The following is a 20449-nucleotide window of genomic DNA, read 5'->3' as shown; positions in this document are numbered from 1 at the left end:
ATTACCAATATTTTGGATATTATCTATTTTGAATACATTACATAATTATGGTCTTAATCCTGAAGCCCACAAGTCTTAAAGTTGCCAAGTTTGGGAACCACTGTGGTAGGGGATAAAATGAAGTAGCATCATGACTTTATATACCCCACGGCAGCTATTTAGCTTGGAGGGAAAAAATTATACTCCTACTTAATTTTCAGATCTGCCCAATATGCTATAAAGTTGAAGATCCGAGTACTCATCACGGGACAAACCAGGTCCAGCTAAAAATTTTTGGGATAACTGATGTCTGAATGCTTAATCAGTGCCCAGGATAGAGAGTACGGACATGGCTGGGCAAAAGTCTGGGCTCCACTCCAAAAAAGATACTTGGAGGCACAAACTCTGCGCCTGTGTGCAACCCTTCAAGTTACTGCATCTTCTTCTGGGATGGGTCAGAAAAATAAAATTCAAATTATAATAGAAGAAGAGTACAGAGGCTCACTTAGCCTTGATGTTATGTCCTGGCTTTATAAATAATTACTAAGGAGATCATGAATTATCAGAGTTTTTTAAAACTCTGTAATATTCCTTAAATTTTGAAGGATCCTATGAATTATTGTTCTAACAAGAATTAAAAAATATATCTTATGATACCTCAAGGACACCATATTTATTTTCATTCAGCTTTTATAAATCGCATGATGCTAAGTTCTTTATTACCATTTATTTTCTTTTGACCCCCGAAATAAGTGCTTGGCCTTATTTTCGGGGTGGACTTATTATTTTTGAGGTGAAGGAGGCGGCTGAGCGGGGTCACCTCATGGCTGCTGCTGTGTTGCAATATTTTCAGGGGAGGGCTTATTTTCAGGGGAGGGCTTACTTTAGTGCATGTACTCAAAAGCCCGATTGGGCTTATTATCTGGGGAGGTCTTATTTTTGGGGGAACAGGGTAAAAGCACAACTAGAGGTGAATAATAGAATTAAAAGAACAAAATGTAGCAGTTCCTGACACTGATCACAACTTCAGTTACATAAGAAAAAAACGCAGGATCAAGTAATATTTTCACACAAGAGCACCTTTCTTAACTAAGGGTTAGTAGCTATATTCTACATTACGGGTTTCAAACTCAGTGTCCTCGAAGAAAATATTCATTAGCCAAAGGGCTGCAAAAATACCAACATCTCCAATGAGTGAAAAATGAAGAGAGAGCATGGTGGAATGCTATCGAATGCAAGTTTATTACGTTGAAAAAAGTTACTTGCCATAAACTGACTTTGCCAAACGGCTACTTGATTTTGGCCACTTAGCTTGCAGTGTTTCTCATTAACAAGACCACCAATATTTGGTTTTACAATTGTGTTGTGTTGATAATGTGGTATTTTGTGGCATCTAGACAATATAATCTAGGAAATTCACCCCTCTAACAGTGACCCAAACCTTGGTTTTTTTCCCCTTCTCTCCTTCCCGAGCAGACGTATTTGTTCTTTTTTTTGCTTTTCTTCTTTTCTCTCTCTCCTTGACTCGTCAAGTCCTTCCTACTCCTGCTTAGTAAGGAGAACTTGAACGGCCATGCACTGTCATTCCTGCCCCTTGGCTGGCAATCAGCCCTGACCCATCTCTTCTGATGATCACTTCTTTCCCGCCCCTGGGGAAGCCCAGGATCCTGGCTTTCTCTCTTGGCCAAGGCTCACTTGACCTCTGCCTGTGCCTGGAGTTCCGGGTACCATTTCAGAAGCAGCAGACGCTATAAATAATGGGCCCCAACTGCCTTGACCAATTGACCAGGTCTCATGGCTGCAAGTAAGACTATTCACACTGGGTTAAGGTTATTGTTAGTCTGATGTCGCCATCCCATCTCACTCCTGGAGCCCGCTCCATGCCTTTTTGCACGGCAAGCATAGTGTTGGCTTTGCTGGGAAGAATTCTCAGCCCTTTACAAGGAATGGAGAATCTGAGACTCCTGTTCTATACCACCATATATAGACCATACCACCATTACATTTGATAACGTTTGACAACAAAGGACTTTTGTTATGAAAATGGCCACTGGGAAGTCTCAGATTTAGGTGTAACCATCACAAAGTTCCTTTCGGAGTCTTGTTTGAACAACAGAGAGCACTATAAATAAAATCCATTTTGGTGAGCTCCCTAATTGAATACACATTATTTCAGTGAAAGGAGGAGGTGGAAGGAGGCCTGCCTGCCTGCCTCTATCTATCTATCTATCTATCTATCTATCTATCTATCTATCTATCCAACCATCCATCCATCCATCCATCCATCCATCCATCCATCCATCCATCCATCCATCCATCTGAGTCTCCCGAGAGTGGGCGGCATACAAACCCAATAAATAATAATAATAATAAAAAATAATAATCCATCCATCATCCATCTATCTATCTATCATCTATCTATCTATCTATCTATCTATCTATCTATCTATCTATCTATCTATCTATCTATCTATCTATCTATCTATCTATCTATCTACCTACCTACCTACCTACCTACCTACCTACCTACCTACCTACCTACCTACCTACCTACCTACCGCCTTTATTATTTTTACAAATAACTCAAGGTTGCAAACATATCCAACACAACTTCTTCCTCCTATTTTTCCCACAACAACCACCCTGTGAGGTGGGTTGGGCTGAGAGAGAGACTGGCCCAAACTCACCCAGCTGACTTTTGTGCTAAGGCAGAATTAGAACTCACGCTCTCCCATTTTCTAGCCTGGTGCCTTAACCACTACTACACCAAACTTTAAAAGATAGCGTTGCCAAGCAAGTTGGGAAATAATGATCCAGCATCTTCCTACCTTGAATAATTTGGGAAGGCAAAAAAAAAAAAAAAAAAAATTATATGGTGGGTTATATGGTACAGATTATATAGAATTATCATTTGTTTACAGATGAAAAAATACTGTTTTTGATTAGTGAGCTGCTCTTTTGGTCGTTTTATTCTAACCGCAGGCGGTTCAGACAAGAAATCAGACAAGAATCACAACCAGATGAGCGAAATCTGCTTTATTGCAAAGCCACATTGACAGAATATTTGCAAGTCTGTAAATGCAATCCTCCTCCTCCCACCCCACTCCCCCGTATCTTTTAAATCAGTGTTTCTCAACCTTGGCGACTTTAAGTCGTGTGGACTTCAACTCCCAGAATGCCCCAGCCAGCTGTGCTCGCTGGGGGATTCTGGGAGTTGAAGTCCACAGGACTTAAAGTCGCCAAGGTTGAGAAACACTGCTCTAAAGCCTGAGAAACTAGAAAGGATCTCTTATCCAGTTGCCAGGTCTGCTGTCTCTTATCTGTTTCTTGACTTTCTCTTTGCTCTGTCTCCCAAGGTCTCTCCCGTATCCCACTAGACCATGCTACTAATAAATTTTGCAATATGGTCTTTAATCGATGAGTTTTTTATCCCCTTTTCAATAAAATTCTTATTTCGCTGTTATGTTATGCACATCTCACTCGTATTTTAAAGTTTGTTTCAAAATAAAAAATCCATATTAAAAAAGCAAAAAATATAGATTTGAAAACATATTACTTTTAAACCAGGTGATTAATTGATCAATAGTGATAAATAAGATCCCAATAGTTAATATTTAAGTATACATATAGGAGACCGTTCCACTTTTTTTTCCCTATTACTGATGCAAAGATGATAGCACAGTGTTTCTCAACCTTGGCAACTTGAAGATGTCTGGAGTTCAGAAAACATGAGTAATTCAATATGGCATTTGAGCCTACATATAATTGTGGCCGCAAGAATAACCTATGGACAATTTTGGAAATCCACTACCATACCGTCGGAAGATGCTATAATTAAAAAGATCTATGAACGTGCAGAAATGGACAGAATGACGGGTTGGCTGAGGGACAAAGGAGAAACGGAACATTATCTTAGCTGGAACTTATGGTATATGTGGGCGACAAGGAGAACAGCAGGGACTTAAAATGGGGAAAGTTAAAAGTGAACATGGGTATTGTAATAGATCCCTGAACTTTGCAATGAGGAGATGTGGCTTAGAGACCTAACAATGAGGAAGGAAAGAAAAAAGTTGGGCTGTGAATGACTGTCACCGTGGGGGGGGGGGGGGAGGGGGGTTGTATGTTTAAAATTGTATTTGTATGTTTTACGCTTTAAAAAAAAAGTATAACTAATGAATGCCGATACAAAAGGCTGTATATTTACTTTATATTGTTATGTATGATTTGTCTTTCTTATGTTGTTGTATTTTTCTTTCTGTTTTTTAAAGGTAATAATGTTTAATAAAAATTATATTTTTTTAAAAAAATGTCTGGACTTCAACTCCCAGAATTCCCCAGCCAGCATTCGCTGGCTGGGGAATTCTGGGAGTTGAAGTCCGGACATCTTCAAGTTGCCAAGGTTGAGAAACACTGTGATAGCGGCTTGCCTACAAATAGTTAATGATCACTAGTGTGAAGTGGAAGCCAAGGTAGTCACAGCTCTACCATTACAATAAGAAAAAATGTGCTATTATCACATATTTGAACCTTTTGCTCAGATACAAGGCACAAAAACATCTTGCCTAGTTTAATGGGATCAGAACCAGAAGACTCAGAATGGTGGGAATTGACACCATCTGTTCTTTGATGCACGGCAGATGTATATATGCAATAAAGGTTAAATAGTTCAGGTGTTACAGCAGAACAGTTACAGCAGCAATAACAAATCAATATAAGTCTAATTTAAAATATACGTTCACATTTTTCTATTACTGTTACTAAATTTCTGTTACCATCTGGATACTCCTCCAAAGGGAATTATTGAAGACTACTCAAATGTTCCCTGGGCAAAAGCAAGATTAAGAAACTTATTGTTCTAAAAGAAATATTAAGAGTGGCAAATCTGTTTCTTTAGTCCAGAATGCAGCCGCGCGAGCGATTGTGGGTGCACCTAGGTACACCCACGTTACACCTATCCTCCGCCAGCTGCATTGGCTGCCCATTGGTCTCCGGACACGCTAGTCGTTACTTATAAAGCCCTGCATGGCATCGGACCTGGGTACCTGAGAGACCGCCTCCTGCCAATTACCTCCCAAAGACCGATTCGATCGCACAGGCTTGGCCTTCTCCGGATCCCATCTGCCAGCCAATGTCGGCTGGCGACTCCCCGGGGGAGAGCCTTCTCTGTTGCAGCCCCGGCTCTCTGGAACGAGCTCCCCGTGGTGATCTGGACCCTCACTACCCTCCCGGCCTTCCGTAAAGCTACTAAATCCTGGCTGTTCCGGCAGGCTGGGGGCTGTTGAAGTATCCGGCCCCACTTCAACCCCACTGTTGCTGTATTTTTAAAGTGTTGTATTGTCTTGTATTGTCTTATTTATCCCCTCTCCCTGTTTTATTGTAAGCCACCCGGAGTCCTTCGGGAGTGGGCGGCATACAAAACCAATAAAACTACAAACTACTACAACTTTATATAGGTAGTCCTCCAGTTACGAGCACAATTGAGTTCAAAAATTATGTTGCTAAGTGAAACATTTATTAAATGAGTTTTGCCCCATTTTACGACTTTCCTTGCCATAGTTGTTCACTGAACAATTGCATTTGGTAAATTAGTAACGTGGTTGTTCAGTGAATGCATATTCCCCATCGACTTTGCTTGTCAGACGGTTGCAAAAGCTGATCATACGACCCTGGGGCAATGCAATTGTCATAAATATGAACCAGTTGCACAGCATCTGAATTATGAACATGTGACCATGGGGATTCTGAAATGGCCATAAGTGTGAAAAATGATCTTAAGTTACTTTTTTCAGTGCCATTGTAACTTTGAATGGTCACTGAGTGAACTGTTGTAAATCAAGGACTACCTGTACTTACTATCCAATAGATAATTGTAAAATATTAACCGTAGTATTCCTAACAGGTTGCAATAACATCAAAATGAGACATCATTCTAATATGAGATTATATGATGCCATGGCATCTAACGCTAGTGTGTAAGTCCTTCGGGATTGGACGGCATATAAATATATTTAATAAATATATTTAATAAATAAACATCTGCATGCTGACTTCATAATGCACGTGTCATTACTTGCTGTCCTCTGAGCCCCAAATATTCCCAAGGCAACGGCCCAAATCAACTGCAGTGAAATCATTGGTCAAGATATACACCAAAATAAAGTACTATTTTTTTTATTTTTATTAAATATATTTATATTCCGCCCAATCCCGAAGGACTCCGGGATACTAACTATGTATTACTTTGGTATAAAATGCCTAGAAACCAAGTTTGCTTGTTTCAAATATTATCTATTATATAAACTCTGATGATATGTGCTTAAACAGAAGTGAAAGTTTCCCAGGTTTACTTCATAGTTGGGACAGAGTTGGGGACAGAAAAACATTAAAGTTTTTTGAAGTTAGCTTGTTCATGCTGAGCATGAAGTCAGAATGTAGACAACGGAGAAATACAACTTAAGATTGCAAATCAATTCAGAATGGAGATTACAATTAGAAAACATTTCATGATTTCTTTTTAACTAGTGTATAATTTAACTTCGGGAATAAAAAATATTACTTAAATCAGGAGAATTCTTTTTCAATGGAAACTTCTCAGCTATAAAAAAAAATACACACAAGAGGCCCACAGTTTTATTATGTTTGACAATGGATGGAAATTCCATGTAAAATCTAGATGCTCCACTAAGAGAAAGAATATGATTTCCCCCCAGAGGGAATCTTTAACTGTACATATGACACCATTAAAATGATTAAAATGTCCTCCTCCATTTTGGATGACATTCTTCTCTAATATAAATTATTTGGGTAGAACACATTGACATCATTTAAAAAAAAATGGTCGGTAACCCCTTCGTAGGCTAAAATTTCCTAATATTCTTTTACATTTATAAGATAATAAAATATTCTAATTAAGGAGCTACATGTGATATTTTGCACACTTGTCTTCTACTGTGTATCATGAATTTCTCTTAGTCTTTTTCCCCATTGATCCACATATTCTTCCCAAGACCAATGTGGGAATGGGCAGAAGGATGATGAATGAAGAGGAGGAATTTATCGCGTTGGTAATATTATTCCATCAGCAACACTGCCGAAAAATTAACCTTAACTGTTTTTCTTAAATGTTTTCTGAGATTATCATTTGCCCAAATTTATGAAACTGCAGTCATAGCCATTCAATTAAAGGAAAAGAAAGAAGTCCCTGAGAATTTTACTCCACTAGTCATATAGCCAACCACAGGGGATGGTGCTTTTATCTGTTTCCCTTCTTTCGCTCCTAAAGGGCAGACTAAAATATAATAACATTTTAAAAAATTGCTCACAAAATGGTAGCTAACAATTATGAGAGAGAGAGAAAGAGAGAAGGGATAGTTATTATTTCAAATCTAACAGTATTTTTCTCCATAAAAATACTAAAATGGTAGTCAGTAGTACTGGAAATATTCAATATGTAGCCATTAAGTCTGTCGATTGGCAATTGCTATTAGAAAGAACAGGAAGCTCCTGTTCCTATTATATTGTGTAAATGTGGTGTATGTCTAAGTTTTGTGTATGTGTATTTTATACGTTTGTAAATAAAATAAAAGGAAATATTCAATATGTAGCCATTAAGTGTGCCGATTGGATCTTATAACCCACTGAAATGAAAATTATAGTTTTTCAGAAGTCTATTATTAACCACATCTGAACATAAAGCAAGTACAATACAGGCGGGTCCTGGGTTGATCTGCATTTGTTAATCACTGTGGAATTAATTAATTTTTTTAATTATTTCTTACATATTCAGAACCTCCAAAACAGCAAGTTCTGTGATATTCAACTGGGTATTTTCTTCAATCTTATGACACAAGTTTTAAGTATGGCTGTCAAGATTTGCAAATACATTTGTTTTCTGAATCAACAGGAAAAGGTTATTAGAAAGGGTTGATTTTAGAAAATTATAAATAGACTAAAGGTCCAGATGGATCTAATAACATTTTAAAAGTACATATAAGAATTCTCCCCATGAGAAACTATTCAAGGATGTGCTCTCAGAAGAAAAACGACCTGATAAGATGGAATTTTAAACGTTGGACACTAAAGGAAATAAGAAGAAAATAAAGATAACAATTAAAAGAGAAGCATACTTATTACTGGATTTGATCAAGCAAAATGGAGTAAAACATTTCAGCAATAGATCTATTGAGAAATATGTGTGAACAATGGACTTAAAAGTTAATTTTAAGGCTCTCAGCCATAATTACTCAATGATGTTTCAGAAGAGAATCAAATCTTACTGGATAAGACTGAAACTGGTTTAAATGAGGATTTTCAAATGACAAGCTTCAAACAGGATAAGGAAAAAGATGAAATTGATGTTTTTAATAACTAAAAAGGATAATACAAATAATATATCAGAAGAGTGACTTGTGTAACTTTTATGTTAGATTTACAAAAGTGATTTGTTAATGCAATTTTGTGAGAAGAGAGAGAGAAAATGAAAGGGAACTGTTTGGACATATTTGAAAGGACAAAAGCTCATGATTGTTAGGAGAAAGTAGAAGGAATATAAAGTTGGTTTATTTGACCAAGGTTAAAATAGATTATCATAACTAATAATATGTAATAGCTTTTCCTGACTGGGACTAGATTTTGATATTTTAAGGTTTTATTTATAGATAAGAGTCATAGTGGAAAGATTTCATTTGTTCCATTTTAAGTTTATTGGATTAAAGTTAAAACAGTTATATTATTCTGATAATTTTAATAATTTTTATGACTGGATTTGAAAGATGAGGTTTGAGGATTTAAGACAGAAAATGAGATATACAGGAAAAAGGAAGGAATTTCAAGTAGTTTTATTAGATCAAGTTTATAATATGTTGTATGATACACTGTTATTTCTGGTAACTCTTAAAGGACAGTGATTAGAGTGGATGAGAGGCTTTAAAGATTTGTTTGTAGAGAGTGAGGCGATATGGGATGGAGAAATTGTTTGAAGAGATTGATTGCTTTCCCTCTTAATTATTTATTGTGTGTTTTAGATAAACCTGGCAAACATTTTTTTTCATGAGCCAAATCCAGAAATATTTCAGTGATGTGATCTGTGAATATTTTGTCACTTTAAATTCACCTGATAATCTTTCAATTCAGAACTCTTTAAGTCTTTTGAAAAAGAGATACTTTTGGCTTATCAGAAGACTCAAGGGAAGTTTAATGACACATTTAAAAAAAACTGAATAACAACTGTTGGTCTAATGGTTTAAAACAGAGATACACAAAAGGAATTTTTGTGTATAGAACAATTGATTTCACTACAAAATGATACAGAACAGGAAAAAGAAAAATAACCATTAGCCAGTTTAGGTAAATCCCACCATAGACTATAGAGATATAACAATATAACAGTTCAAACCTACCTTTTCGCTATCTCTCTTATTTGTTTGTGAAACTAAAAATAGTGCTGTATATTTAGGATAAATCTTCCTTTTACAGAAACAAGCATGTCTAGTTTTTCATGATTTTTTCTATCTAATTTTTCTTCCCAGTTTGGCAAAAAGGATTACTCCTACCGCTGTACCAAAACCTAACTACTAAATAGTAAAAAGAAGTGCTCTAGCTGTATTACTTTGGTAGGTAAGTTAAAAGTAAAGGTTCCCCTCCTACATGTGTGCTAGGCGTTCCTGACTCTAGGGGGCAGTGCTCATCTCCGTTTCAAAGCCGAAGAGCCAGCGCTGTCCAAAGACGTCTCCGTGGTCATATGGCCAGTATGACTAAATGCCGAAGATGCAAGGAACGCTGTTCCCTTCCCACCAAAGCGGGTTCCTATTTTGCTACTTGCATTTTTTACATGCTGTCGAACTGCTAGGTTGGCAGAAACTGGGACAAGTAACGGGAGCTCACTCAGTTACATGGCGCTAGGGATTCAAACTGCTGACCTTTCTGATCTACAAGCTCAACGTCTTAGCCACTGATAGGTTTATTAGTGCTAAATAAATGTGAACACGTTGTTACAGATAGTCCTTGACTTACAACTACAACTGAGATTGGGACGGCCATTGTCAATCAGCGCAGCCATAAAGTGAGAGAACACGTGACTGCATCGATTTGCAAAAGCAATCTCTGCTGTGGGTCATTAATTGAGAATCATAAATCATTACACAAACGCCCACTCCAATCCAAGCCATTCTGAGCTTGGTCCCTTCTCGTTCTGAGCCTCAGTAAGTTAAGGCAGTGTTTCTCAACCTTGGCCACTTGAAGATGTCTGGACTTCAACTCCCAGAATCCCCCAGCCAGCATTCGCATTCGCTGGCTGGGGAATTCTGGGAGTTGAAGTCCAGACATCTTCAAGTGGCCAAGGTTGAGAAACACTGAGTTAAGGGACGGCCTCTGACTCCATCCACCCACGTACCTCCCCCGATCTCTGCCTTTCGGCCACTCTCCATCCTGCTTGCAGGACAATCAAGCAGTCCCAAAACTGTGTGACTCTGGGGCTGCTGGCCATGTGCCAGGAAGCCTCAGTCGCCCACCCCAGCAATTGCAAGCAACATAGCTGCCTTCTCTCTCAGTTCTTTGCAACGATCTTTTTGTCCCTTCTGTGAAGCCGTGATTCTACCTGGAGCTCCAGTTTCTCTGCCTAACGCTTCCTACCCGTGAGTGCCCCAGCAGTGAACCCCAGCAAACACCACCGAGCATCCATTCGCCCAGCTGCCTTCTTCCCCAGGTTCCCCCACAACAACATTTCACCTTTTGCTGAAGCGGAAGTAACGTGCCACATTTGTTGTCTTCAGAACGCTAAGCTGTCTTTATAAAACGGTGCTCCCCTCTGCAAGCCGCATTGTCTTTCCAAAGACTTTCCGGAGACAACACATGTTTACAAAGGCAGCGCTGTCTTCATAACGCCTTTGAAAAGACGGCGCAGCCTCATGAAGACAAGGCCGCTTTACAAAGACTAGGCAGACTTCAGAGAGCCTTTGGAAACAGTGCAGCTTTATGAAGCCGACGCGGCTTTACAGAGGCTCTGAGAGTCATGCCTAGGGAATATCTGCCACAGAATCCGGGAAATCCGGGGGGAAAAACGACAGCAAAGGTAGTGAGGCCAACGCGGCTGGAAGCAGGAGGTGAAAGGTCAGTGCAGGCATCTGGGAGAGAAGGCAGCTGGGTGAATGAATGCATGTTGGCACTTGTTGGGATAGCTGAGGCTTCCCAGGGCAACCAATCTCAAACCTGCTTGCACCCAGAGTCACTGTTTGAGATGGGCAGCTACATAAATTGAATAAACAAACAAACAAAAAAATCAGGAAAGAGCCTTGAGGTGGCCTAATGAACTTTAGCCGCCCGGAGTCCTCCGGGATTGGGCGGCCTATAAATCTACTAAATAAATATGCGGACGATACACAGCTGTATCTGTCCGCCCCGTGCCAACTCAGTGAAGCGGTTGACATGATGTGCCAGTGCCTGGAGGCTGTTAGGGTCTGGATGGGGGTTAACAAGCTTGTACTCAATCCAGACAAGACTGAGTGGCTGTTGTGTTTCCCTCCCAAAAACTTGGTCAATATTCCATCACTCAGGCTGGGGGGTGAAAATCTACGCCCCTCAGACAGGGTTCGCAACTTGGGGGTCCTCCTGGATCCACAGCTGACTTTAGAACACCATTTGTCAGCTGTGACCAGGGGGGCATTTGCCCAGGTTCGCCTGGTGCACCAGTTGCGTCCCTACCTGGACCGGGAGGCACTCGCAACAGTCACTCACGCCCTCGTGACCTCAAGACTGGACTACTGCAATGCGCTCTACATGGGGCAGCCCTTGAAGAGTATTCAGAGACTTCAACTCGTCCAGAACGCAGCCGTGCGAGCGATTGTGGGTGCACCTCGGTACACCCACGTTACACCTATCCTCAGCGAGCTGCACTGGTTACCGATCAGTCTCCAGATACGCTTCAAGGTGATAGTCGTAACTTATAAAGCCCTTCATGGTATTGGATCTGGGTACTTGAGAGACCGCTTGCTGCCAATTACCTCCCACAGACCCATTAGATCTCACAGGGTTGGCCTCCTCCGGGTTCCGTCTACCAGCCAATGCCACCTGGCTACCACCCGGGGGAGAGCCTTCTCTGTGGCAGCTCCGGCCCTTGGAACTGAGCTCCCCGCAGAGATTCGGACCCTCACCTCTCTCCAGGCCTTCCGAAAAGCCGTCAAAACCTGGCTTTGCCGGTAGGCCTGGGGGTGATGAGTTCCCTCCCCTCTCGACATGTATGGTTGTGCGACTGTTGTCTACTTTTATTATTTGTATTTTGTCTTTTATGTTCCCCCTTTTTCCCCCCTTGAATTGTTCGCCGCCCTGAGTCCTCCCGGAGAAGGGTGGCATACAAATAATACAATACAATACAATACAATAAATAAATCTACTAAATAAACTTTGCAAATGACGTAGCTGCCTCAAGGAGCAGGTTCACAGAGGTCTCTGCTCTTTTTATGAGGCTAATGTTCTAAAAACCTGATGTACGATACTGGACATTATCTCTTATAGCCACTATTTTATTAATGGGAAGAAAACCTTTCAAGCAGCCACCTTGTAAGAATGCCCGAAACACAATCATAAAATTCTATAAGTGCCCATTTCCTAAATCTGAAAATGCAGATCCTGAACTGAATCACTTTCAAGACATTTTTAAAAAAAGAGTAAACAAGATCTTTAGACTGGAACTATCCACAAAGAATCAGAACTCAAAAGGAAACGCCGTATTACTTACAATCAGTTGTTTTAAGCCCTGGAAAGACTGCTCCACGGAGTTGGTGTTGAGAACTTGTCTCTTCGCTGCCGCCTGTTCGCCAAGGAAGCGGAGCATTAAATCTTTAACTGCATCGCCCTAATGGGAAAAAAGGACATAATATCTAGCACAGTGTTTCTTAACCTTGGCAACTTTAAGTCCCGTGGACTTCAACTCCCAGAATTCCCCAGCCAGCATAGCTTGAAGTCCACGGGACTTAAAGTTGCCAAGGTTGAGAAACACTGATCTAGTATATATATATATATATGAAACATATTCAAGATATTCCATCTCAGTAAAAGTGTTTGGTATGCTTGGTCATACAATCTATTTCTGTGAAAGGAAACTTTTTGCAGATCATCGAAAAACATTATTTTAAGGAGGATACTTGACTTTCTCCGACACAGCTTTTTATTTCACACTGGGTTTAGATTCTCTATACCAAGTCCTTTAAATTTCTTCAGTTCATATTCTCTGGATGAGGTTTAGCTGATTCCACTCGAAGATACTGAGAAGACACAGTAGAAGTCTAGAACACTACAAGTCTGCTCAAACATTACTTTGTAGTTAGCAATAGCAATAGCAGTTAGACTTATATACCACTTCATAGGGCTTTCATCCCTCTCTAAGCGGTTTACAGAGTCAGCATATTGCCCCCAACAACAATCCGGGTCCTCATTTCACCCACCTCGGAAGGATGGAAAGCTGAGTCAACCTTGAGCCGGTGAGATTTGAACCGCTGAACTGCAGATAGCAATCAGCTGAAGTGGCCTGCAGTACTGCACCCTAACCACTGAGCCACCTCGGCTCTAATAATAATAGTTAAATAATAGTTACAGGGACCAAGGTGGGCCAAAGAACAGGAGCCAATCTACCTTTTTGGAGAGTGATGAGGTTCTTCATTCCACAAGGAAATAGTGAGAGGGGTCCTGACTGAAGACCTCATCTGTGTCTCTACTTTGATCTCAGCAGGTTCTGACTTGGCTTTTCTGAGGGCCAAAATAAAAAGACTAATTACATAGCTCTGAGGGTGAGGTCTCTCTTCTCCACCTCAGGATGCTGATCAATATCAGAGCATACCGTGAGGGGAAGGAACATTAATCATTTGGGCCTGCTGGGTTTTCAATCCAGATTTGGGCCTCTTGTCGTTTTCACTGCAAAAGACAAAAAAAAAATGTTCCTCGAAACAAAAAGGAACTACGTTTTAGGCATTCTAAACTGGGACCACAGCAAGAGGGACAGGATTACATCCATCCTAGGGACCTAATCTTTATTAGATCCTCCTCCTCTCTGGCCATCTGTGAAGGAGAACTGTACAGACCATAGGTCATTTCTAGGAAGTCTGGGAATATTTATTTCACTCAGGTTGTACCATGGGTGGGTTTCAGGCGGTTCGCGGCGGTCCCCGCGAACCGGTTGGTCGGCGAACCCGGAAGTAAGTAACTTCCGGGAACGCCGAAGGGTCCACCTGCCCACCCGCGTTTCTTACTCGGTTTTGACGAGTTCTGCGCTTCCATGCATGCGCAGGACGCATACAGTGCCTGCGCGATCCTCCAGGAGCAGCTGGAGCATCGCACAGGCGCTAGTACACATGCGTGCACTGCGTGCGTGCACGAGGACGCCGCCGGCACCGTTCCAACCGAATCGATTGGAACGGGGCGAGAAACCCACCCCTGGGTTGTACACAGAAACTTTCTCAGTGCCCTTCCTGATGAGCTGGGCTAAGGACGCTTACACTGATCTTTCTGACCTTTCAGTATTGTTATCCACCCACTTGTGTTCCAGGATGGCAACACTCCCCACCTCAAGAGTTAGAGGGCCAATGACTTGCTCCTCCCAATAGGCTGCCAAGTAGCTGATGGCAGATGCGGTAATGGCTGGATAAGGCTGTGTGTTAGGTGAGTAGGGGATTGCTGGTGTGCATGTACAGTACATCGAGGTGTGTGTGTGTGTGTGTGTACACTTTGTTGACAGGCAAGAAGCTGGAGGGATGTGGGAGAGGTGATGGGGAGGCAGAAGCATAGAAACCATGTTCTGCATGAGGTGACGTGGTGGATTCAGAAGGATGGGATGGCTGAAAGATCCTGACCACTTATAAAGGCCTTCATGGTATTGGACCTGGGTACTTGAGAGACTGCCTGCTGCCAATTACCTCCCAAAGACCCATTAGATCACACAGATTAGGCCTCCTCCGGGTTCCGTCTACTAGCCAATGTCATCTGGCCACTACCCGGGGGAGGGCCTTCTCTGTGGCGGCTCCGGCCCTTTGGAACGAGCTCCCCGCGGAGATTCAGACCCTCACCTCTCTCCAGGCCTTCCGAAAAGCCGTTAAAACCTGGCTGTGTCGGCAGGCCTGGGGTCAATGAGTTCCCTTCCCCTCTCGATCTGTGTGGCTGTTGGTTGTTTTAAATTCCCTGTACTTTTTGTTGTAGTTCTTGTGTTTCCCTTCCCCTCCTTGGGTTTGTGCGCCGCCCTGAGTCCCGCCTGGGAATAGGGCGGCATATAAATAAAATGAACCTTGAACCTTGACCTAATCCCTGGAGGTTGCACAGGTCTGGATGAGGAGGAACAGGCTCTGCCTCAATCCTGAGAATACACAGTAGCTTCATTTTTGGCCTCCCTAATTCCGGAGACATTCTGTGTTTACTTTTTCATGAGATTGCACTTCCAAATGAGGCTAGCATGAAATTTAGGGTTCCTCTTGGACTCACAGCTCATGCTCCAAAAGGAGATGGCAGCTACGCCCAAAAGGAACTTTGTACAATTACATCTGGTACATCAACAAGCGTGTTCCTGGATTGGAGGAATTTCAGACATTCACTCAGGCCTTGATCAACTCATGGTTGACTGTCATGAGCTCCAGATTGGGCGGGCTATACAGTCTCATAATTGTTATCCATCTGCAGCATTATTGTTAATGGAAAGGTGGAACATAAGCGACATGTAAAAGCAGACACTGTGTTGGAATTTATCAGATGAGGTTTCAAGTGATTAAAAGCACCAGACGATTCTCACCTGAATATTGTCAAATTTTAATCCCGGCATGGTCACATTCTCCTTGTCTATGAAAATATTATTATACGGCTGGGTGGCCACTGAAATCAACACATTCCTAGTTGCCTCACTAGGAAGCCACGCGTCGTTTCTTCTGTCCACCTCACTCATGTTCAGCACGGAGGCAAAAGGGTCATCGGCGCTTTGAAAAACAGCTTGAATCTGGGAAAATGGCTTTGGGGACTGAGATATTTCTGGAGAAGATGCAGATTTCCCAGGTTCCGATCTTCCATTTTTAAGAGCGTATTTATGTTTAACAGAGTCACGCAATTCCCCAACTGTTACAAGAGAAGACATCTGTTCGGGTACAGATGCGCTGGCATTGGGGTTGCTGACCGAAATAAAGGACGACGTAGTAAAGGAATCAAAGAAATCAGAAGCTAACGTGTTATTACTAATGGCTTCCCCAAAGAATTTGCTTAGGCTTGGGCTAGGCTGAACCACCTGCGGATGAATTTTCACCGGAGTCTCGCTTACAGCACCAAGGCTGGGTGATTTCACCATTTGAGGTTCAAAGCCATCATGGAGAAACTGTTGCTGGCCAGTTGTTTGGTTTCCCTGGCTAAAGATGGTACAGATGGGAATAGGTTCTGCGTCATCTGGTGATTTAATGACAACCGGAACAGAAACAACTTCCTCTGGTTTGCTTTCTTCAACAATGTTCGATGGAGACTTTAAAAGTTTGTCACATTCTCCTTCCAGTTCGTTTTTTGCTGGCGTCTGAATTGGATTTTCATTTAAAGAGGACTGATAGTCAATTCTCGAATCGGAAATACTTTTGGCAGCAGCTTCGAGTTTTGTGTCCTTCTCATTTCTAACGACTTCGTGTCTCTCCAAAAGCTCCTCTCCTTCTATTGCTTCGGTATCGTTTGCTTCAATTTGTTTGATTATTCCCTGCAGGCAGCCAAGCTCGCCGGTATCATCTTCACTGTTATTTGGAGAATCAGATATCAGGACGCTCTCCATCATGTGCTCACTCAGTTTATCTATGAAGTTACTGGAGTCGTCTGCAACGTTTCCGTTTTCTTCAGATGCAGATTCATCTCCTCCCAGATCAATGGTTTCTTCGTGGAACAGAAGTTCCTCAGAAGCCTCCTGTTGGATATCACAAATGTCAGCCATCGCGTTCGGACTTCTTACTCCAATGTCTTCAACATTGTTTTCTTGTTTCTCCATACTTCTTCTACATAAAAAAGAAATTGCTACTGATCAGTATACATGCAGGATGATTTATGCATAAAGCAACAATATACACAGCCACTGCAATAATTAAGAATACTGTGTTCAAAGTATAAAACATTTTATTAATAACTTCCTACCCCCCCCTTCTACTTTCTTTTTTCTTAGCATGAAAGTAATGGTTGAAATACTAGCTATCTTAACAATGAGCTCTTGACCGGGCTAAAATATAGGATAGATCCAGCTGGGGCCTTTGGTCTCCTTGACTATCCATTTTTCCACTTGGGAAAGTATTGTGCTACAAAGCGCTTTGCCTTATCTCAGTGGTTCCCAAACTTGGCAACTTTAAGACTTGTGGACTTCAACTCCCAGAATTCTCCAGCCAGCAGCTGGCTGGAGAATTCTGGGAGTTGAAGTCCACAAGTCTTAAAGTTGCCAAGTTTGGGAACCACTGCCTTATCCAGAGCCGAGGTGGCGCAGTGGTTAAATGCAGCACTGCAGGCTATTTCAGCTGACTGCAGTTCTGCAGTTTGGCTGTTCAAATCTCACCGGCTCAGGGTTGACTCAGCCTTCCATCCTTCCGAGGTGGGTGAAATGAGGACCCAGACTGTTGTTGGGGGCAATATGCTGACTCTGTAAACCGCTTAGAGAGGGCTGAAAGCCCTATGAAGCGGTATATAAGTCTAACTGCTATCTATATACTATATTCTACTTGGTTGGCTTGCAATGTCACAAATTCAGACTTGGACAACACAATCTCTACCTTCAAGGCATAGACTGAGTATCTCTCCTGCAAGAAGAGCTGATTGAAATGTTCTCTAGTGGAATTCTGATCTATCTCTGTGTTCAGAAAACGGGGAAGGGAGATTGCCAGTGGCCAAATTCATATGCAGACGGACAGAATAGCATTACAACTCTGAGTGAGGAGGAATAGAAGAAAAATAAAATAAAAACTTCAAGTAGACAAGAAGGGAAATCCTGCATGAGAAGGCTTGGATAGCGAACACTAAATTGAACAGAGTTACTAAGATGGCAGATCTTAATAGATTAAACCTCCTGTCACCTAGGCAGCACATTAGGACTTCAATTATTAATTTATTTGTTTCCCTCTCCCCAGCTCTTTTGCAGATTCTATAGGTGAAAGAACAGATAAGAACCAGAAAGAACAAAAAAACGAACAAAAAACCATTTAACTTGAAATATAATAAATTCAGGCACAATAAAAAAATGTAAATCACAATTCTGATTAACAGCTGAATTTAAGATGGACCATCTGAATTTAAACATGTGGGGGGGGGGGAGAGAGAGAGACCTAATTTATAACAACCCCATTCACTATTTTTTGAAGTTTTCATACGCCATAGTTGTCAGCAAAGATGTCCATGGATATTGACCTTCGTCATCCTTCATGGCTTTGATAAACTAAGGCGTTCATATTATGGTTTTTAAAAACACAAGGACTAAACTGTGTTAGCAGATTTATACAAGTCCTATCAGTACCACATATAAAATACCCTACTGATTATGAGAAAAGTGACCGGCACTTTTGGAACATTTTCACAGTGCATCATAAACAAAATGGTCATCACCAGGTGGTCCATGTTGACTTTTTATTGTCCATTGCATCATGTAGCCATCAAGTCAATTGTGGCTATCATATAAAACTTTATTAAAATAGAAAACACCCTTAATTTTATATCCACATTCTCTATTTGGCACATTGGCCCAGGTTATCTGAGGAACTGTCTCACCCCAATGGGATTGACCCATTCTACCCATCACAGCAGAAGGGTCATACTATGGAGCTCATGGGCCAAGTAATTATCTCTGGCAGGTGAAGAGCATTTTCTGTTATGCCTCCCATGCTCTGAAACATTGTGGCCCCCAAGTTCAGATCTGAACCCACCCTTTTGGCTTTCCGAAAGAGCTTGAAAACCTGGCTTTTGCCAATTGGCTTGGGACCCCAATGGCGGTGTATTGTACCGGAGATGGTTAATAGATTGAGATAAGATTCCACTTCTACCCCATGTGCATCTTGCTCCTTTCCTTGCCTTCTTTGTTTATTGTAAGTAAATTTTAACATTAATATTTAGTGTCTATAGAGATTCTCAATCATCCAGGTCCTACTTGTCCCAAAGATGCTTTTTCAAGAGGCAACTAACTTTTCTGTTTTTCTTTGAAAACGTTTCGCTTCTCATCCAATGAGCTTCTTGGATGAGAAGGGAAACATCTTCAAAGAAAAATAAATCCAGTTGCCTCTTGAAAAAGCACCTTTGGGATGATTTATATTTATTATTTTAATATTTAATGTTTTATTTTGTTTTACTTGGAAACCATCTAATGTCTGTTGGTGGCATAAATACTTAAATAAAAAAAATAAAATTTTGACACGTTTGCCACAAACACAATTGAAACTTAGTACTACCTCGAGCATATTTATGTTTTTCAATGCAAATTAGGAATTCTAGTTCAGAGACTACCTTGCAAGCCAACATCCCACTAACTATGATATACATGCAGTGTATACTCACACGCAGGATATATATATACATACATACATACATACATACATACATATATATATATATATATATATGAATGATACCTTTCACCCTGGCCTCGCTGATAACGGATAAGAGCCTGTGGCCTAATGGCTAAGATGTCTGCCTAGTATGTAATATAGACCAGGTTCGAATCCCAGTAAGGGTATGGCTAGCTGATGAGAGCTAAATAGCTTGAAATAGATCTATACTAGTCTCCCTTTATTTATTTATCAGCACAAATAAAAAACAAATGTAACAAAAAGGCAACAGTAAAAATATTGGGTTTCTGCCTGGATGGTCTCTTGTGACGAGCTGAAGGACAGAGAACGGAAGTAGTGATCTTCCTCCCACATTTGGGCATACCGGGGGTTGTAAAAATCTTATGTATGTATGTATGTATGTATGTATGTATGTATGTATGTATGTATGTATGTATGTTAAAGGCAGCTATCAAAATGCATGCAGGAACAATTAATACATTTTAACAAGGCAAGTCTTTACGACGAAATCAGAAACAGAGTCCTTCTGCAGAGAACAAAATCAGGAGCCCCCCATTATATCTGACCTTTGCCGCATTTTCATTTCTGAAAGAACGGATGTACAATTAAAACGTACCTTTTACGTTTGCTCCGGCGAAGTATGTCTTTAGAGTTGAAGGCATAACCACTTTCGCTCTTCCTCAAGAACCCATCTGTAAAATACAGCATTTGTTATTTTGCTAACTTCTGCAATTATCAAGACACATCAAATGAATAATGAACATCGATCTATATCAGTGTTTCTCAACCTTGGCCGCTTGAAGATGTCTGGACTTCAACTCCCAGAATTCCCCAGCCAGCAATTGTTAGGAACAGGCATGCACTTTTAAAATATACCTTATAACAGTGTTTCTCAACCTTGGCTACTTGAAGATGTCCGGACTTCAACTCCCAGAATTCCCCAGCCA

The 20449-nt window shown here is 41.1% G+C and overlaps 1 protein-coding gene across 2 annotated transcripts in view; it reads right to left on the bottom strand.

Annotated features, from left to right (window-relative positions):
- Positions 1-20449, bottom strand: part of TRAPPC12 (trafficking protein particle complex 12) — an 87678-nt gene that overhangs the window by 65838 nt on the left and 1391 nt on the right. For both annotated transcript variants that reach the window (XM_032212785.1, XM_032212786.1), the window contains exons 3-5: positions 20119-20194; positions 15743-16964; positions 12710-12826 (exon numbers count right to left, since the gene is read on the bottom strand). In XM_032212785.1, coding sequence (XP_032068676.1) covers positions 12710-12826; positions 15743-16957 — 1332 coding nt within the window. In that variant the 5' untranslated portion in view covers positions 16958-16964; positions 20119-20194. The remainder of the gene's footprint in view (positions 1-12709; positions 12827-15742; positions 16965-20118; positions 20195-20449) is intronic.

This window comes from Thamnophis elegans, chromosome 3, assembly GCF_009769535.1.
Source record: "Thamnophis elegans isolate rThaEle1 chromosome 3, rThaEle1.pri, whole genome shotgun sequence".
NCBI classification, from domain to species: domain Eukaryota; kingdom Metazoa; phylum Chordata; class Lepidosauria; order Squamata; family Colubridae; genus Thamnophis; species Thamnophis elegans.
The sequence above is the reverse complement of the archived record's forward strand: the minus strand, read 5'-3'. Positions and strand labels throughout refer to the sequence as shown.